This window comes from Hemitrygon akajei, chromosome 5, assembly GCF_048418815.1.
Source record: "Hemitrygon akajei chromosome 5, sHemAka1.3, whole genome shotgun sequence".
NCBI classification, from domain to species: Eukaryota; Metazoa; Chordata; class Chondrichthyes; order Myliobatiformes; family Dasyatidae; genus Hemitrygon; species Hemitrygon akajei.
Window position 1 is genome coordinate 151,636,267 of NC_133128.1, and position 18,330 is coordinate 151,654,596.

The window sequence follows — 18,330 nt, forward strand, 5'->3', positions numbered from 1 at the left end:
ATGCAATTATCAGCCTATATATATAAAAAATTAAGGAAGATATAACAAGATGGAACCTAATTCCTTTTTTTTTTAGTCAGTTCAAGGATTGAATCTATTAAAATGAATATACTGCTTTCAGACCCTATCAATAGAGATGAATCAAAATCAATTCAATGACTGGAGCAAAATGTTATCAAGATATATTTGGCAAGGTAAAAGGCCTAGAGTTCATCTCAAAACTTTGCAATTAGCCAAGGAAAAGGGGGATGGGGCCTACCTTCTCTTAGAGATTATTATTTTGCAGCACAGTTGAGAGCTGTGATATGTTGGTGCAACCCATCATATGACGCTCAATGGAAAAACATTGAGGAGCGGGTACTTCCCATCCCCATACAAGCAATTTTGGCTGACAACAACCTGCAAAGGTACATAAATACTATTGAAAACCCATGGGTGAAATGGACTCTTAAAATATGGAAAACTATTATAAAAGACTATAAACTAAAGGGAGATATTGCAATTCTTAAATGGTGTGCATATGACTCGGATTTTACGCCAAATAAACTGGATGCTAGATTTAAGGACTGGACAGCTAAAAGGATAACAGTTTTTTGCAATATAATGAAAGAAGGAACACTGTTCAGTTTTGAAATGCTTAAAGAGAAACACTTATTAGAAAAACAAGACTTTTATCGGTATTGACAGATGTGGCAATATGTTAATAGGACAGTTAAAAACGTTAACCAAGGCAAGAGCATGTTTGATAGAGCTATTTAGAAAAGCATATAATTCAGATAACGGTAGTAGAATCATTTCAAGTGTGTATAAGGGTTTGTCAAATCTTAAAACAAATTTGACTTGATACATTAAAACAAAATGGGAGAAGGAAGGAGGGATAATTATATCTGAGGAAGAATGGACAATAATATGGAGGTATCAATGGAAGTGTACTTGTTCACAGAAATGGAGGGAGTTCGGATGGAAAAACAATGAGATATTTTATTACACCCTCTCAGAAATCCCATTATGATAGTAACTTCCCTGTTTGCTGGAGAAATTGTGGAAATCAGAATGCAAACCATTATCATATTTTCTGGGAATGCCCCGTTATGAAAGACTATTGGAGTGCGATACACATTGCCCTACAAGACATCTTTAAATGTGAAATACCCTTAGAAAGTAAGACTATATAGTTTGGGTATATACCTCAAGAATGGTTGAAAAGAGATCATGAATATACTGTTGGTGGCTGGTAAAAAGACTCTTACTAGGAAATAGTTATCACAGGAGAGCCCAACCTTAAATGCATGGATGGAAATTACAATGGACATTTACAAAGTGGAGAAGAAAACAGCATCTGTTGATCATAAATTGGAACAATTTGATTCATACTGGGAAAAATGGTTTAAATACGTAACACCTCATAGGCCTGATTTTATTCTCACAAATCAATGAATATGTTGTAAAAAAAAGATCACTCCCTACTTGTACATAGTTTTCTCCTTTCACTTGTTCTTTCTTTCCTCTCTTTTCTATAAGTGTACCTCAGATAATTATTACGTGGAGATTTGTGGCATATATGACTACATGATATATATGTACAATATCTGAAATACATCTTATGGAAATGTTTGTTTGATGATGAACTTCAATAAAAAAAGTAAATTACAAAAAAAAGAAACTAGAGGATGGAAAAGGGCCTGTCATGATTCTCCATCAGAACCACCTTCTGCCTCAGGGACAAGAGGTGCAGTTTGACCCAGAGCCCGGTCTGGAGCCTGCACCTCGTAAGAGGACTTTGCGGTGGTGTGGCGTGATTGATGGACCCACAGCAGGAGAAATTAGACTTGCCGCCACCTCTGAATGGGATACTGATTAGGAGGATGAGAAAATGGGGGTGTAGTATATGCTGCCTTTTGCTAACTCCCCACTGATTAAGAGATTCCCAATCCTTCTCACGCTGAGTCAGGTGAAGTTGAGGGGGCTACCTGTGGACAGACTGGGTTTCAGAGGGACCATAAAGGGGGTGAAGCAGGGCTCAGCCAAGTGACAGAGAGGTCCGAGTTGCAGGAGGGCATGAGTGATTGACCAGGGGGAGGCCTCGCCATATAGTCCTGAAGTATCCCAAGGAGTGTCTCAACCTGAAGAAATATGTGACGGGGTAAGGAGGTCTCAAAGAATCAGGAGACCACCAGACAGGCTGACCTATGTAGCACCAGGGAAACAAGAGTGTGGTACCTATTGCCTTGATCAGTCATGTCACTGCCATTTACACCTGGGTTGACCTTTGTACTTTGTATGAAGGGGTGGCAAAGTATCTCAATGTGATGAGGACATGACTAATTTTGCTGGGGGGAGAGTGTAACACCCTGGGAAAGGTTTCACTGCTAACGTAATGGTCTTTCTGTAGAAGCAGTGTTTGGGTTATGGTTAGAGATAACGGGTGCTTTGGAATGTGAGCCGTCCAATGAAGGGAGTGTGTTTTCATGTTGTGTGCCTGACACCAGTGTGAGCTGGGTCTTTTGTTCGGTGGGAGGTGAAGGGAGAAGACACCGGAGAGAAGAGGTCATAGGACTCGACTTGGAGCAGGGCCACAAGCCGGGGAGATCGAAGGAGGATCGGTGAAGGGGAAATCCCGAGCTCCAGCTTGTGCACGTTAGACTGCTTCATTAAAATGGGCCCTTTTCTTTTTTGCTTTTACTTTACTAACCCTTTAGTCAGATTAAGAATTATAAAGCTAAATCATTCCATTGTATGCAGTGGGCTGTCTGCTATTTTGTGGTCCTTATTTGTAACAGGGTAACAAATTATGCAGCATCCACACAAACAGAGGGTTTTGGGAGGCATGCACTTCAATCTCCCTCATACGGCGGGGCCAAAGATTGTCTTCCCTAGACCTACGCAGCCAACAGAACCAGAGGGTTTCACTTAAATATACATGAAGATTTGGCCTCCACAGATGCCTGTGGCAGAGAATTCCACAGATTCACTCTGGCTGAAGAAATTCCTCCTCATCTCCATTCTAACACGACGGCCCTTTATTCTGAGGGTGAGTCGCCTGGTCTTAGACTCTCTCACCATCGGAAGCATGCTCTCCACACCCACTCTATCGAGGCCTTTCACGATTTGATAGGTTTCAATGAGGTCACTACATTTCCTGTAGTGTGGTAGCTAGGACTCCACACAATCCTTCAAGTGTGGTCTTATCAGTGTTTTGTAAAGCAGCAACATGATGTCCCAACTTTTATATTCTATGCCCACTTTATTAGTAATGCCCCTCCTTCTGCCTTACTCTGACCCTCCCTGCACTGTCGACATCCACACAGTTTCTTTTGCTTTGTCAAGCAGCTTTTCTTCCCGGCATTGCTTTTCTGAGACATGCTCCTAGTGCAGGCGGTGAGAGAAATGGGAATGACAATCTGAGGTTTCCACTTTATTGTACTCATTTGTGGTAACTACTCAAAATACACATTGCACAGAACATGAGGAACAAAGTTTGTAGGATATATTTGCAGCAATTTAAATCTCTTTATGACAGAATACTGCAGAGTCACCAGATGTAATGGGGAGTGCATGGGATATTGCAGAGAGCATCACAATGCACATCATCTCCATCGGCATGTTCCTACTTGGTCCCTCAGGACTGAGGGTGGCTTGCTTCCACTCTAGTTCTGGGCTGATGAGGTAATATGGGACCAGGAACTCTGACAACAGAGGAACAGGTGATGCTTGATAGAATGCATAGGTGGATATTTTAGAAGGTGGGGCGCCTTACACAGGGCTTCGGTTTGCACCCAGCAAAAGAACGTGAGATTCTCAATGCCATTCCAAAAGCTCTTTCTTTATTCTGAATGGTCACAAACCATAGATTACCATGAGCCGGTGGCAATGTTGTATTTTATAATTGAGATTTGCATCTTTTCCTCATAACTGTTGCACTGATGGAGCTGACAGTAAAATGTCTTTTCAGGAATCATGGGAGAGGTATGGTCTGCAAGTTAGAACTGACAGAATGCAACTACAGCCTTGATGCTGATGATGTGGATGTAATATTAATTTATTATTGCAATTTATAGTAATTTTTATGTCCTTGCATTTTAGTGCCACTGCATAACAGCAAGTTTCACATCAGTCAGCAATAAGAAACTGATCCTAATGTCAGTGGATTTGGAGGATTTTGTCAAGATGGCAGCAGTGATACTCTTTGGTACACTGAGGTGCTTGCTGGAGGTTTAACCATGTTTTAGATGCATTCAGGGTGGCAGGATCATTGGTATCCAGTAGACTACGAGCTTCATGTGGAATCTGAAAAATGAGTTCAACACCCTTTTTCCTCAGAGGCCTTGCTGGGACACTGATGGCCATTGTGAATTCCATCCCTGCTGTCTGTCTTCACTGAAAAACTTGGGAAATGATCCTCATCTTCCAGATTCTAGTTCTGCATTGTTGCTTCATGCAGTCAGGAGAAACTTGGCAGAAGGTCACTGCTGAGCAGAGGCCTAGCATTCAGCTCATTCTCTTGTGTGCTTCATTTCACAAACGGAGCTGAGCCTCTGAATATTGCCTGTGTGCTGCGGTTCTGTGGCTGCCCTTGGAGTGGTCTAGATTCTGGAGTGATGGTGACATAGGCTGAACAGTTTATGACTTGCCTCGTAAATCAGCTCTTCACCTGCAGGAAGGTGCAGCACTGACAGGAAGGATTAGGGTGAAGAGTGTTCCTGGTTATCAACCTGCACCATGACTGGCTTGTAATGGATTCATTAGTTAAGTGTGTGGTATGCCAAGCCTCACCCAACAGATACTGGGATCACTTCTTGTTGGGACCTCTACTTTTCATGTTATATGTCAATGATTTCAATGATGGTGTTGACGGCTTTGTGGGCAAGTTTGTGGAAGACACACAAATAGGTGGAAGGTCAGGTAGAGTTGAAAAAGCAGGGAGTCTGCAAAACCACAGACAGATTAGGAGAATGGGCAAAGAAGCAACAGATGGAATATATAGTGTAGGGAATGTACGGTCATTCACTTTGGTAGAAGGAATAATGACATAGATTATTTTCTAAATGGGGAGCATATTCAGAAATCAGAGGAGCTAAGGGATTTTGGAGTCCTTGTGCAGGATTCCCTAAAGATTAACTTGCAGGTTGAGTTGGTGGTAAGGAAGACAAATGCAAAGCTTGCATTCATTTCAGGAGCATTAGAAAATAATTAAACTTGAACTATCTTTAACCATACATGACAACCCATGAATACAGTCAAAAGAAACAGTGTTCCTCCAGGGCCAAGGTGCAAAACACAATACCAACTGTCATACACGGCACAAAGCACATACAGCACATATAAGATAGCAAGTAAGCATACAGTCAGGCATAAAAATTATATAGCCCAAGCCCTTGAGTGACATGTTCTGTAAATTGAGGGTGCAGGTGTGTCATCAGCAAGAACAAGCAGTTCTCAGCAGTCCACAGAAGAACACACACACACACACACACACACACACACACACACACACACACACACACACACACACACACACACACACACACACACACACACACACACACACTCACTCACTCCAGTTTGTCACTCCACTGGAGCGCAGCACTGATAGGAGAGGCCAATTCCTCTCCTGGACTGCTGCAACAGGCAAGCCTGTGGCCTGAGGCCTAGTCCTCGCAAGAACTGAGGCAACATAGCTCCCCCACCATCTATCTTTCCATAAAGAAGGGGAACAGATCCAGATGTTTTCATTATCAATGTCCAGCAGGGTCTTGCGATCAGAAGAGAAACATCCAATACGATCACTCGCAGTTAGACGGCACATGGCCTTCGCACTCCGACTCTGATGCCTTCCTGCAGCAGGCACAAAGTCCAGCTCCTCCACCAATGAGAAACTTGCTGAGGTCTTGCTTTTTTTCAGGCAACAGTCTCTAATATCTTGTCGATCAGGTTTGATAGCAAGGCCAAATGATCAGATATGCCATGGAGAAAAGCACGCTGTGTCAAGGGCAATTCACATTAAACTGGACTGGTCAAAGAACATTGAGGCTGTCTACAAGAAGGGTCAGAGCCGTCTCTACTTCCTGAGGAGACTGAGGTCCTTTAACATCTGCTGGACGATGCTGAGGATGTTCTAAGAGTCTGTGGTGGCCAATGCTATCATGTTTGCTGTTGTGTGCTGGGGCAGCAGGCTGAGGGTAGCAGACACCAACAGAATCAACAAACTCATTCGTAAGGCCAGTGATGCTGTGGGGGTGGAACTGGACTCTCTTGACGGTGGTGTCTGAAAAGAGGATGCTGTCCAAGTTGCATGCCATCTTGGACAATGTCTCCCATCCACTCCATAATGTAATGGTCAGGCACAGGAGTACGTTCAGCCAGAGACTCATTCCACTGAGATGTAACACTGAGCGTCATAGGAAGTCATTCCTGCCTGTGGCCATCAAACTTTACAACTCCTCCCTCGGAGTGTCAGACACCCTCAGCCAATAGCCTGGTCCTGGACTTATTTCCACTTGGAATAATTTACTTATTATTATTTAATTATTTATGGTTTTATATTGCTATATTTCTACACTATTCTTGGTTGGTGCGACTGTAATGAAACCCAATTTCCTTCGGGATCAATAAAGTATATCTGTCTGTCTGTCTGTTTCATGTTTTAGGAGTGCTTCAAAGTGTTCTTTCCAGTAGGTACTGATTGCTTCCCTGTGCTTGCTGAGACTACCATTCTTCGCTCTCAATGGATGGGCTGTAGATGGCCTTGGCAGGATCAAAGAAATATCCAAGCTATAGGTTGTTGTACCTCTTGTGTTCTTCAGTGAATGAGTTTTCTTTCAGAGCTTGCCTTTAGGCAGTCAAAGATCTATTTCCTTTTTTTTTTAGGCTAGTTGGAGTTCCTTTCTAAGAGTATTGTACGTGTGCTTACTTAACCCCTGGATCACTTGGTTCTTCTTATCAAAAGAGTCCTTGTGTTTTCTGGTAGAGGCACCAATAGTATCTTCACGTCTGCTAATTATGATGAACCGAACAGCATGGCTGCTTTGATTACAAATTGCCTGTGAGGTATTGTCTGACGTAGGTCTTTGCAAGTTAGCAACATGCAATGCAGTTAGCTGAAGATCATTTAACATCCTGAGCAACATGTTGCTACAACTTCCAGAATATTCTAATTTAGCTTAAAAACCAGTGCTAAAGGCTGCAAGGTGCAACATGAAATAGAACAAAACTACAGATCAGGGCTGTGTTCATTATGCAGAAATTGCCATCTGCAATTTTGAGACTGTGATGCAACATACCAAGGGTGGTACTTAATTCATGAAATAATTGCTCTTTGCTCTTGGAGAGAATAATCAAATAAAAAGAAACGGAGCCCATGAGCTTTCATCATTACAATAAAGTCCTCCAAGAATAATACTGAGATTATTTTGTTCCTTTTAATAAAACCACTTTCTGTGATCATGTATTCCTTGCTTGAAGGCTGTTTATGTTTTTTTTAATTTTAGCTTTCTTTCGGTAGACTGCTAGTGGGGACAAATGCTGAGGAAAGCTCCTTTGCTGATATTATTCATTAATTATTTTTACTGTCACTGTATGGAGATGGCAATAATGGCAGTACATTTGGATATCACCTCTTGAACGAAAGTTCAAAAAGTTAAAAACGAATTCTAGTCTTAACTTGGAAATAAAGAAAAGCAGACCTTTCAGGAGAGTAATTATTTCACAAGTCCCAGCGTTCAGGTATGGATAATATGGATGAGGTAGTTCATGGATCCTTTAATTATATAGGGTTCAGTGTAGTGTGGAATGATTGAAGTCAGTCACACTGGTTTTGCCCTAGTGTCAGAGAGATGCAGTGGGTTGTTGTTGAAGATATCTGGCTGGGTGCAGGAATGATGGAGCTGAAAGTCACCCATTGTTTATGCAACCATAAATATACAACTGCACAGGTGAACTAACAAACATTCAAGCGCCCAGTTAAATAAGTACTCATACAAACACCATAGAGGTCAGCTGCAAAGAAGTTTGAACTGTGCTGCCACACAGTTAGTGTCCATCACCAGGTTCAGGAACAGCTATTACAACCATGAGATTCCTGAACTGGCATGGATAACATCACTCACCTCAACTCTGAACTGATTCTGTAACCTACAAAATCACTTTCAGAGACTCTATAAAATGTGTTCTCAGTAAAATTTTGCACAATTTACGTAGAACATAGAACAGTACAGCACAGGAACAACACAGGAATTTGTCTTCATTTACACATTGGTTGTTTATCAGTCTTTGTTTATGTATTGCTTTTCTTAGATTTAATTATATTTTTTCCTTTTCTGTAATTGACTGCAAGAAAATGAATCTCAAGGTAGTAATTGGTGATATAAACATACTTTGACAATAAATTTACTTCAACTGCATAGAGTATTGATTTATTATAGTGTACTTGGTGCAGGATGTTAGGGAGTATTCTGGAGTAATGTGAATATAGTAGATACTAATTCAAGCAAGAACTACTCTTCAGTTATTAATGTAGAATGTAAATTGCAAGCTGTAAATTGAAGTTAAAAGCACACCTTTACAAAGTGGTGACCATGAATCATGTTTGCAAATGCATCAGTCAAACATAAAGACAATGGGGTTGTGTTAATTGCCCCACAACAGCTATGGTTATACAGAATTTGCACCATTCTCCCCCCACCTATTCTAGCATCTTCCCCCTTCCTTTTCAGTCTTGATGAAGGGTCTCAGCTGAAAACATCAACTGTTTATTCATTTCCATAGGTGCTGCTTGACCTGCTGAGTTCCTCCAAAATTTTGTGTGCATTATTGTGAGCATTGTGTAAGTTCCAGGAAGTTTATAAGTAATCTGTCTCAGCCAAGTTGTTGCCCACATTTCAAAGGAAGCATTGTCAACCCAAAGTATTGAAGTAAATTATGTGACTGTAACTATTGAAACTATATTAAATCACCTGTTGATCTTCAGGGTAGAAGAAGGTGATGGACCTTGAGTTTGGAGGTCTCTACCATGAATGTATCCACATGAATGTCTGTTTGTCATGATGAATAAAGACTTTCATATCTACAACTTCTCCAGTTTCTCCAGTGATTTAGTTGCAGTCATAATGTTTTGGGGGCTCATCTGGGATGCATTACAAGGCCAGCAAACTAAGCAGTCTAGGGAGGGTCATTATTACTGATCATGATGACACCCCATGCTCAGAGTTGCTTAGGTCAATGAACATGGGGGTCGCAAAGTATCCAAGAACTGGAGAAGTGTGTGTGTGTGTGTGTGTGTGTGTGTGTGTGTGTGTGTGTGTGTGTGTGTGTGTGTGTGTGTGTGTGTGTGTGTGTGTGTGTGTGTGTGTGTGTGTGTGTGTGTGTGTGTGTGTGTATACGCATGCACGCACAAGCTCACGTTTGATGGTGTAAGGGACCAGACAACACCAGATAGTTTGTCGAGACAGGGCTACCAGCTATGAATGCTACTATTCGGGATGTAAGTGTAGCATGGCTACTGAGAATGCTTTGTGAGTGTGAAAGAAACCTTTTGGGTTGCCAGAGGGTACGTGTGTTCTTGTTTAGGGAGACCATATAGCAGTGCATTGTTTGCAAGTGTGTGCTTGACTGTGCTTTTGTTAGAATCAAAGCCCAAGAGGGATGATAGTGCAGGACTATTTAATGTTCTACGTGAAGTGGCAACAGCAAAATCGTGTGCTTAATTGTGAAAAGAGGAGAACTGAATGAGCATACAGTATACTCCATAAACTTCAGAAGATTAAACAGGGAACAGACAAAGCCGGGCGGGTTGAGACCTGGAGTCTGGAGGAACATTGGAAGTGGTGGAAAAGCCAACCAAAGAGGAAGGGAGATAAAGCAGCAGTCGTTCTACAACAGGTGTATTTGTGAGAAAAAACAAAGTGTCTGGAATCACATAGTGTACAAATAGCAGGGCTTCAGAAGGAAAGGGATGAATATAGAGAACAGCAAACAGTGTATAAGCAGAGCTTGACAGATTGCAGGAACAGAGAGAGGCACATATAGGTGGGAAACAAATAAGAGAAATGAGAGCACTACAAGAATGAAACCGTTAGGGATCTGGGCAGACTGAGGGCTGAGTTCAACCCACCAGGATGTTTTTGAGTTGGGGATAATGGTGGCATTCACTAACTCCACGATAGTTTCATGGGCTGGGGAAATAGACCGAAAGAGGGGGAAGAGGGGTCGTAAGGTGGCTTTGGTGTATATAGCTACTGCAAGGATACAGAGGAGTTGTTTCGTGTGCCAGCATCTGGGCACTGAGCGAAGGACTGCCTAAACAGACATGGAAGGGTAAAGATGATGGCTTGTTACAGCTGTTGCCTCTCAGAACATGCCTCAAGAAGGAAAGAAGGTGTGACAGCCCCCCACCAAGCCAGGCAGAAACCACTGCAGAATCTTCCCTACACACATTGAACACTAACCAGATTACAGAGCTGGTAGAGACAGCATCCAAGTCAGATAAACAGCTATCAGCAGCCTCCATTGCAATATTGGTCACCCACAGCTGTATACTTGAGCTTTAAAAGGGGCGAGCAATGCGATACGTTACTGTACACAGGAGCTCCAGCCCACGACTGCGGAGGCTACTTATCTCACAGGGGTAGGGGGGAAATAATGAAGGCACAAAGAAAGTCAGCCTCAGGTACCTGAGGTAGAGGGAGTGGGCTTTCCAACGATTTCTGGGTGTGGCTGAACAATGAGGGCACAGTTCAGGGATTAGATGTACTGAGTAAGGCAGGTGCTATCATAGATTCAAGGAAAGGACAGTTTACGTGAATAACTCAGAGTCAGCAAGCACATAAGATTCAAAGTGGACAACATGGCCACAGCAGCCTTCATCAGCAGGGACTGGAGCCAGGATGGTCTATCTAGATAATATCAAGCGGTCTAAGTGGTTTAGACTGAACACAAGCAAGGCTGTGAACCAGTCAGAATAGATCTGATTAGAATAGAGGCATTAAAACCACACACACACATACCTCAGACTTAAGTTTGACTCGTCAAAGATCTAGTCTAAAGGATGATCCGAGAAGGATGAATTGCTCTGAAGCAGGACAAAATTCATTTTATTTAAGGATACAGCACAGAGTGGGCCTTCTTGGCCCTTTGGCCCAGACTGCCCCAGCATTCCCCTACAAACCAGAGTAACCCTAATCTAATCATGGGACATTTACTATGACCAATTAGCCTACCAGGTATATCTTTAGACTGTGGAAGGAAACTGGAGGACCTGGAGAAAACCCATGCATTCCATGGGGAGGACGTAGACAGCCTCCTTACAGAATGATGCGAGGATTGAACTCCAAACTCTGGAAAGCCCTGAGCTGGAACAGTGTCGCGCTGCCACTATGCTACCGTGGTACTCCTGACAAACAGGCCATATAACAAGAATTCTGTAGATCAGAGGTTGAATTTGAGAAAGCTCAGAAGATGTTGGAATTCTGGTTGATGTGCTTGCTCCTCCATGACCAGTAATTCCAGCACTCTTTGTTTCGAAGCCTTAAGGTATAAGATTCTGGAAGACGGTTGTGAATGTGTGTTCCAAGATGTTTTGCTGAATGTTTAAACTTAGAGAGAAAGTAACTAAAGTATGAATGGTTTCAGTTACAAAAATGTTGTGTGAGGTGTGGTCATGTGAATATACTTGAGAGAATGAAGGGAAGAATATGTACGAATGAGTGAGTAGGCAAAGTCTGTCATGTGATTGTTAAATCTATATTGGAGGAAAGTTGTTGGAATTAATCCTAGAGGAAGATTCTGCTCCTTGATGTGAAATGAATTTGCAGGATGCATTCTTAAGATGTCTCTAAGAAATTGTGAGAATATGTGTGTATGGGGGTCACATCAATGCTAATTTTCATTTTCTTTGTTTTTTTGGATTATGTCTTAATTGTGTGTTTAATGTTTGTTCCAAGTATTATTCATTTATTTGCGAATCTTCAGAAGGAAGAGAGGTATAAAGATGGATTTTTGTTTTGTCTTATATATGTTTTAAGTTTATGTCTATTTATTTATTTGCATTGCAATTGATATTGGAGAGACCTGGATTCCACACTGGCCATGTGGTATCCAGGTTAAGGTGATGGAAATTTGAGTATCTCTATACAGATATGGGATTGCCACATCTAGCAAGAAATTGGCATTTTGTGAAATTGGTGATTTGTATATACTCAAATTGGGAATTTAAAATTTATGTTGTTGTAGGGAGATTGGAACTCTTGGGGAGTGATCTGAAATATTGCTTTTCTTAACAAGGATGTTCTATTGGGTTAAAATATATATACTATGGATTCCAATTATTTAGGACTCATTGGCATCAATACATTTTGGCCCAAATAAGCGAATGCCCCAATTAGCCAAATATTCATGGAAATAGTTTAAATCATATACTGTTTAACTGAGTAACAAATTGGTTATTTAAATGAAATACAGAACAAATCAGAACACCAACAATACTTCAACAGCGCTATAAAACTGTAGTTCCTAATAATTATTGACTGCCGTGTTCTTTTGATAGTAAATTAACAAAATCTGTGTAGACACCTAGAGCAGATAATGGAGTGTCTTCATACAATGCTTTTCATACAATGATTACCTCCTCCGAGTCTTCATTTTCATTGTAACATTCAAGATGATTGTTGATACCTTCAATTCCTTGTTTAAGTAGTGAAATTGTTTAATTTCATTCTCGGTCGTTTCTGGCATCTCTAAGCCTGAATGCTTGGAACCGCAGTGAGGAAAACAGTTCTGTATTGTCTTACTGCTAATTTCTTACCAACTATCTGTGACAAAAATCACTGCTTCTTGAGCACAAACACATGCAACTGATGCCATTTAAAAACTGTTCATTCTAAGCGGGGTGTAGTGGCTAACAGCCAAACAAGTGCCCGTGAGTGATGCAAGTTGAAAACTTTGGCAACAGTCTTCTATCCCAATAAAGTGGCATGCTGTCCCAAATAAATGAAGCAAATTCTAGCTATTTTCTCGATTAGTTTTTGTTCTATAAGAGTTGTCCCAAATAAGCGGCTGCCCCAATTAACCAATGGCCGAATTAACCAGAAATCACTGTATTAGGTATTGTCAGCACACTGGCTGAGTTTTAGTTCTTTTGGAAAGAACTTTGCAAAATTGAGACATAGTCATAGTATGTGTCTTGTAAAACGCAAATGAGTAGCCAGGATTCAGGACATCCCTGACTCCTAGAATGGAAATGTAGAATGTGCTTGAAGTCTAGCAGGTGTCATGCTAAATGCAAATGAGAATTCACCATTGCTGACTATAGAGAACCAGAGGGAGAAGGAAGACCAAATAAGTCAGCCCACTAACAACCTCATTATAGGAAATTAAGTAATGGCCATCAACTTCCTGATTGTGAATGAAAAGGAACAGGAACACGAATGCAGAAGACACAGAGAGAGCGTGTCAACAAGCCATGAATAAAGCATTAAAGAATAATGGTAACTTCGTAATGAAGGCTGATTGTGGGAGGTAGATGATTAGTTATTAGATCAGAATAGAAAGATATTGGGAGAATAAATGGGAAGGGATCTGAGTTATTGCAGAGACATCAACCTCGCTGGCAAGGTGAACCGAAAAACAGAGGAGAAATTGCACTCAGCATGTTAAGGTAGCCACTTCAGCTTGAATGGGGAGTGAACACAAATGAGCTGTGGGCTCTTTCAGTCGGTGGGCCAGTGATCAAAAGGGCAGTCTAAGAGGGGGTGCCAACAGGGTGTGTTCCTCACAGCTATTCGAATAGAGACCACCCCAAACCCTCTTGTAGATTGATCAAAGCAAATGAGGGACTTGTTAGATTATTCTGATAATCTTCTGCCATGGCATGGAATGTGAACATTTGCCCGTGATGCTGAAACAAAGTTATCTTGCTGGTACCCCTGCACGTTTACTAATTACAGATAGTCACTGCTGAATTTTAGCTTTTGGAGAATAAAGGGATGAAGATAAGCACGTGATTCAACTTCAAGGAACGAGGCACAAGCACACGGATGAAAAAGCGGCATTTTAAAGACTGTTGAAATCAAGAAGACCAAAATGTCCAAGAAGAGGATGTGACCAAATTTCTGTAAAGTTTTATTGCCATCTTTGCTTAGTTTTGTAGATAGCCAGTTAGGAATGATTGTATAGATGCAGGTCCACATAGAGACAAGATAGCCTAGTAATTGGAGAGGGGATCCGAAGTTAAGGGCACTTACACTACCCTACTCAATTAGGTCCTTCTTAAAGTTTAGCCTTCCTGGGACAGATTTATGTCCAAGGGCCAAGAGGAAGGTATATTAGTGAATGTTCTGGAATTATGTGAATAAAGCAGATAATAATTCAGGCAAGAACTAGTCTTCGGTTATTAATATAGATTTCAAATTGAAGCAGTAAATTGAAGTTAAAAGCACCTCTTTGCAAAATGGTGACCATGAATCACTTTTGCTTATGCATCAGCCAAATGTTAAAACAATGGGGTTGTGTTAATTGCCCTGCAGCAACAATGGGTTGATGAAGGAATTTGCCTCAATGTAACATTGTGAACATTTGTAAGTTTAGGGAAGTTTGCAACTAGTTTGCCACAACAAAGGTATTTGAACATTCAGAGGTGTCTCCCACTGTAGATATGCAATTTAAAGGAAGCATTGTCAAACCAAAGTATTGAGTAAATGATGTGATTCTAACTATTGAAACTGTATTTAATCACTTATTGATTTTCAGGGGATAAGAATATGATGGACTTTTGAGTTTGTGGGACTCCACCATGAGTGTCTCCAGGAGAATGTTTGTTTGTCGTGATGAATAAAGACTTTCATATCTACAACTTCTCCAGTTTCTTCAGTGACTTAGTTGCAGTCACAACATTAGTGACCGAAGACTCGCAGATACATAACCCCTTGTACTTTAAAAGAGAAATCCACTCAGGCTATGCATCGCTGTGTTGAGAATCTGACACTCCCACAGCAACGAAATGGTGATCTCACCCCTGCATATCACAGTCAGGAATGAACGACAGAGGTGGTGTGCAGAGGCTGTCCGTGAAGCTGGTATTTCGTAGATTCGGATGAATGTCCAGCCGTGCAAAGCTGTGAGATCCATTGAGCTCAGGGGTGCACCCTGGCCGACATGGTAAATGTGGACCGTCGGTGGAGACGAGCAGCTCTTGCTCCATGTGTTGACGGTATGCCTGTAACCTACAGCCCCTCTTGACTGGTTCTGTTGGTTGTGATAGAAACTGCCCCCTCCCCTGTCTTTGCTTAGGATTTGTACAAGAGGTCTGTTCAAGTGTCCTGTAGCAGAGGGATAGAAGCTGTCTTGAGCCTGGTGATACACGTTTGAAGCTTTTGTACTTTCTGCCTGATGGAAAGGGACAGCAATAATGGATTCTAAATAAATACACTTTTTGTTTCAAGGAACCTATTGTTTCATGGCTGGACTATTTTTCAAGGCCCTGGAAGAATACCACCAACATGGCCACTGCAAAATCATACAAATGGGAAGGTAACAAAACTAATGTTAGCATTCTCTGCCAGGCTCACATCCCTAGCATTGAAGCGCTAGTCCGCTAGGCCGGGGAGCATTTTACTGGATGTATTTCAGAATGCAAGAAAAACACCATTAGGTATTAACCCCTTCAGTACCTTGTAATTTGTGGCTTCAGCCATGCAACATCATTATTACTTGGTTTGTAGCTCTTATTGTGGAAGCTAATGAAGGCTGAAAGCAGAAAATGAAATGGTGCCAGCATGAGCAGAAACAACAAGTCAATTTTAACTTACATTCGCCACTGGTTTAGGGTAACATTGCAATAATTACAGAGAGGTTCAAGCTTGACACAGTTTGTCCCTTTTATTTGTCGCCATATGATATTCCTGCAGCCACGTAACTTTTTATGATCCCTTGGGTCAGCTGAGCTAGGTGCCTGGCTGCTCCATCTGTTCTGCAGAGCAGAGCAGCATGCAAGTGGCCACCAGGCCTCAGGCAGCAGATCTGGAGGCCCCAGCTCCAGATCACCTTCGGTTTTTCCTAGCTGCTGGTATCAAAGGCCTTTTCAATCATTTCCGTCAATGCTGATTAGAGATGAGTAAAATAATTGACTCAGATTTTAATAATTTGAAGTGTATTATTTTAAAACCACAGGAAATAAAAAGGGAAAGAAAAAAATAAAACCATTTGTCCTCACTTACTGTTTCCATCCTAGTTTAGTTATTTCATTCAGATGAATGAGGGGGAGCTGGCTATGCCAGTCAAGACTAAACTAGATACTGAATACAGCGAGACCTTCAGCTCAACCAGACTGAGGTCTGCGCCAGCAACTGACCTCCAGCCGTTCCTGAACCGTGCACAGTTATCCACAGATATAAACCTCAGGATCTTCGTGACCTGAGAAGAGCTCCTTTCTGACAGTTCTCTTCTGAGCCGCTGACAAAAGATTTTGCCAGAATAAACTGCAGTCTGAATTTCAGGAATATTTATATTTAATCACAAATGAACACCAACAATATTTAAATATATCATAAGAATTACGTATTTCCTACAATGAAAAGGTCACTATGCAGATTTTTCTTTCCTAATCAATGCTGTTTTTAAATTTCTTTTGCTGACTCTAGAGATCACTCCCATTATGAAACACCTTGACTTGTTTTTCAACAGTAAACTACAAACTCTCAAGAAATATTAAACATGACGTAATTATTTAACTGTTAATATTAAAGATGACCTTAGGAAATACAGGCTGAGAGGATGCTCATTATCATAATACCACATGACTGTAGTTTCTAATGGAGTGCATAACTAAATTAAAGGATTGTACAATTTAAAAAAATAAGGCAGACCAAACCTCAAAATATGCTTCTTAAAATGTTTCTTAAAGTTTAGAGAAAAACAAATTCATGTTTTTTTTTAAATTAGAGGAGAGAATACAAGGAAGAAGTTCTGATAAATTGTCACAGCTGGAACTTTATAGGAAGGTACTGGATCATATACTAAGTTTTTTACAGTATTTTCATTAAACTAATATCTCTATCTCAATTAAACTAATGGTCATGAACTAATTTCTTCCGGACTATACTGCCAAGTGACATTTTGGAAAGGATATTGTTTGTAATGCCCGTAACTGTTCAAAACAATACCATATGGTGTGTTAGTAAATCATTGTATAGTTTTTATGGAGTGGAAATTTAATAAGCTGCCTTCCGCTGTTATTGAATTAAATAACCACAAAAGCAAACGTAACATAAAATTCAAAGTAACAGACGAAAATCAAGGCCTTCAGGGTGATAATCACATGTAAGTCATCCCAGCCTTTCAGCTCAGTAAATCCACGTAGCAGAATACTGCATGTTGGACTCGTGGCAATCACTGCCAAGCTGTGCACAGGTCGTCACTTACCAATTTCCCAGGTAGACAGATCATTGACTTCGATTTCCTTCTGCCCAATGAAGTACCAGATGCAGGCCATCCAGTGTGCGATCAGAGCAAACATGGACATGAGCAGGGTGAGCACCACGGCACTGTACTGGGAGTAGCGGTCCAGCTTCTGAAGCAGCCGTAGCAGACGCAGCAAGCGCACGGTTTTGAGCAGGTGAACCCCAAAATACTGTGGGAGTAAATTGCAATTAGGCTTGCAAGTGTCCTTCAGTGCAAGACAGAGTTCCTTATAATAAACAACCATTTATTTGTATGATCTTAAAATTTGACCACACATTGTGGACGTGTCCTACAAGGCCAGTATTTATTGTTGTGGGCTAGGTGTTACATCAGGTTCAGCCAGGAAAGGATGAGACTGTTCCTTCCATGAAGGTCGCAGGCCTACCTGCTTTACCACTGCCCTTCAATTACCATCCTGGCCTAGGTATCATTGAAGACCCACAAACGTGGTTCCACACATGCAAAGGGGTCACTGTGCCAATTACATCTTCACCTCCCCTCCTTCTTGCTATCCACAGGGACCACTCTCTCTGTAACTTCTTGGCCTGCTCATTCCCTTTCACCCATGCCATCCTGTCCCCTGACACTTTCCCCTACAGCTACAGGACATGCAACACTTGACCCTCGTCCTGCTCCCTTATCACCACCCAGGGACTGAAACAGCTGAGGCAGAGATTCATTGACACTTCATCCATCATCCATCATCTCCCCCCCCCCCCCCCTTACCTCGTCCCACCTATCAACGACATCCCTCTGGCTCCACTTTTACTCAAAACACCACTCCTACCACCTGGCCCTATCCCTCTCCCTCTCCGTCTTTCTTTTTTTCTTTCTTCAGTTTCCACTTGTCAGCTACAAACCTCTGTCTCATCCTGCCCTCTC

At 41.5% G+C, this 18,330-nt stretch overlaps 1 protein-coding gene across 3 annotated transcripts in view; it reads right to left on the bottom strand.

Annotated features, from left to right (window-relative positions):
* Window positions 1-18,330, bottom strand: part of kcnh3 (potassium voltage-gated channel, subfamily H (eag-related), member 3) — a 612,109-nt gene that overhangs the window by 198,690 nt on the left and 395,089 nt on the right. For all 3 annotated transcript variants that reach the window (XM_073046887.1, XM_073046888.1, XM_073046886.1), the window contains one exon: window positions 17,410-17,617. In XM_073046887.1, coding sequence (XP_072902988.1) covers window positions 17,410-17,617 — 208 coding nt within the window. The remainder of the gene's footprint in view (window positions 1-17,409; window positions 17,618-18,330) is intronic.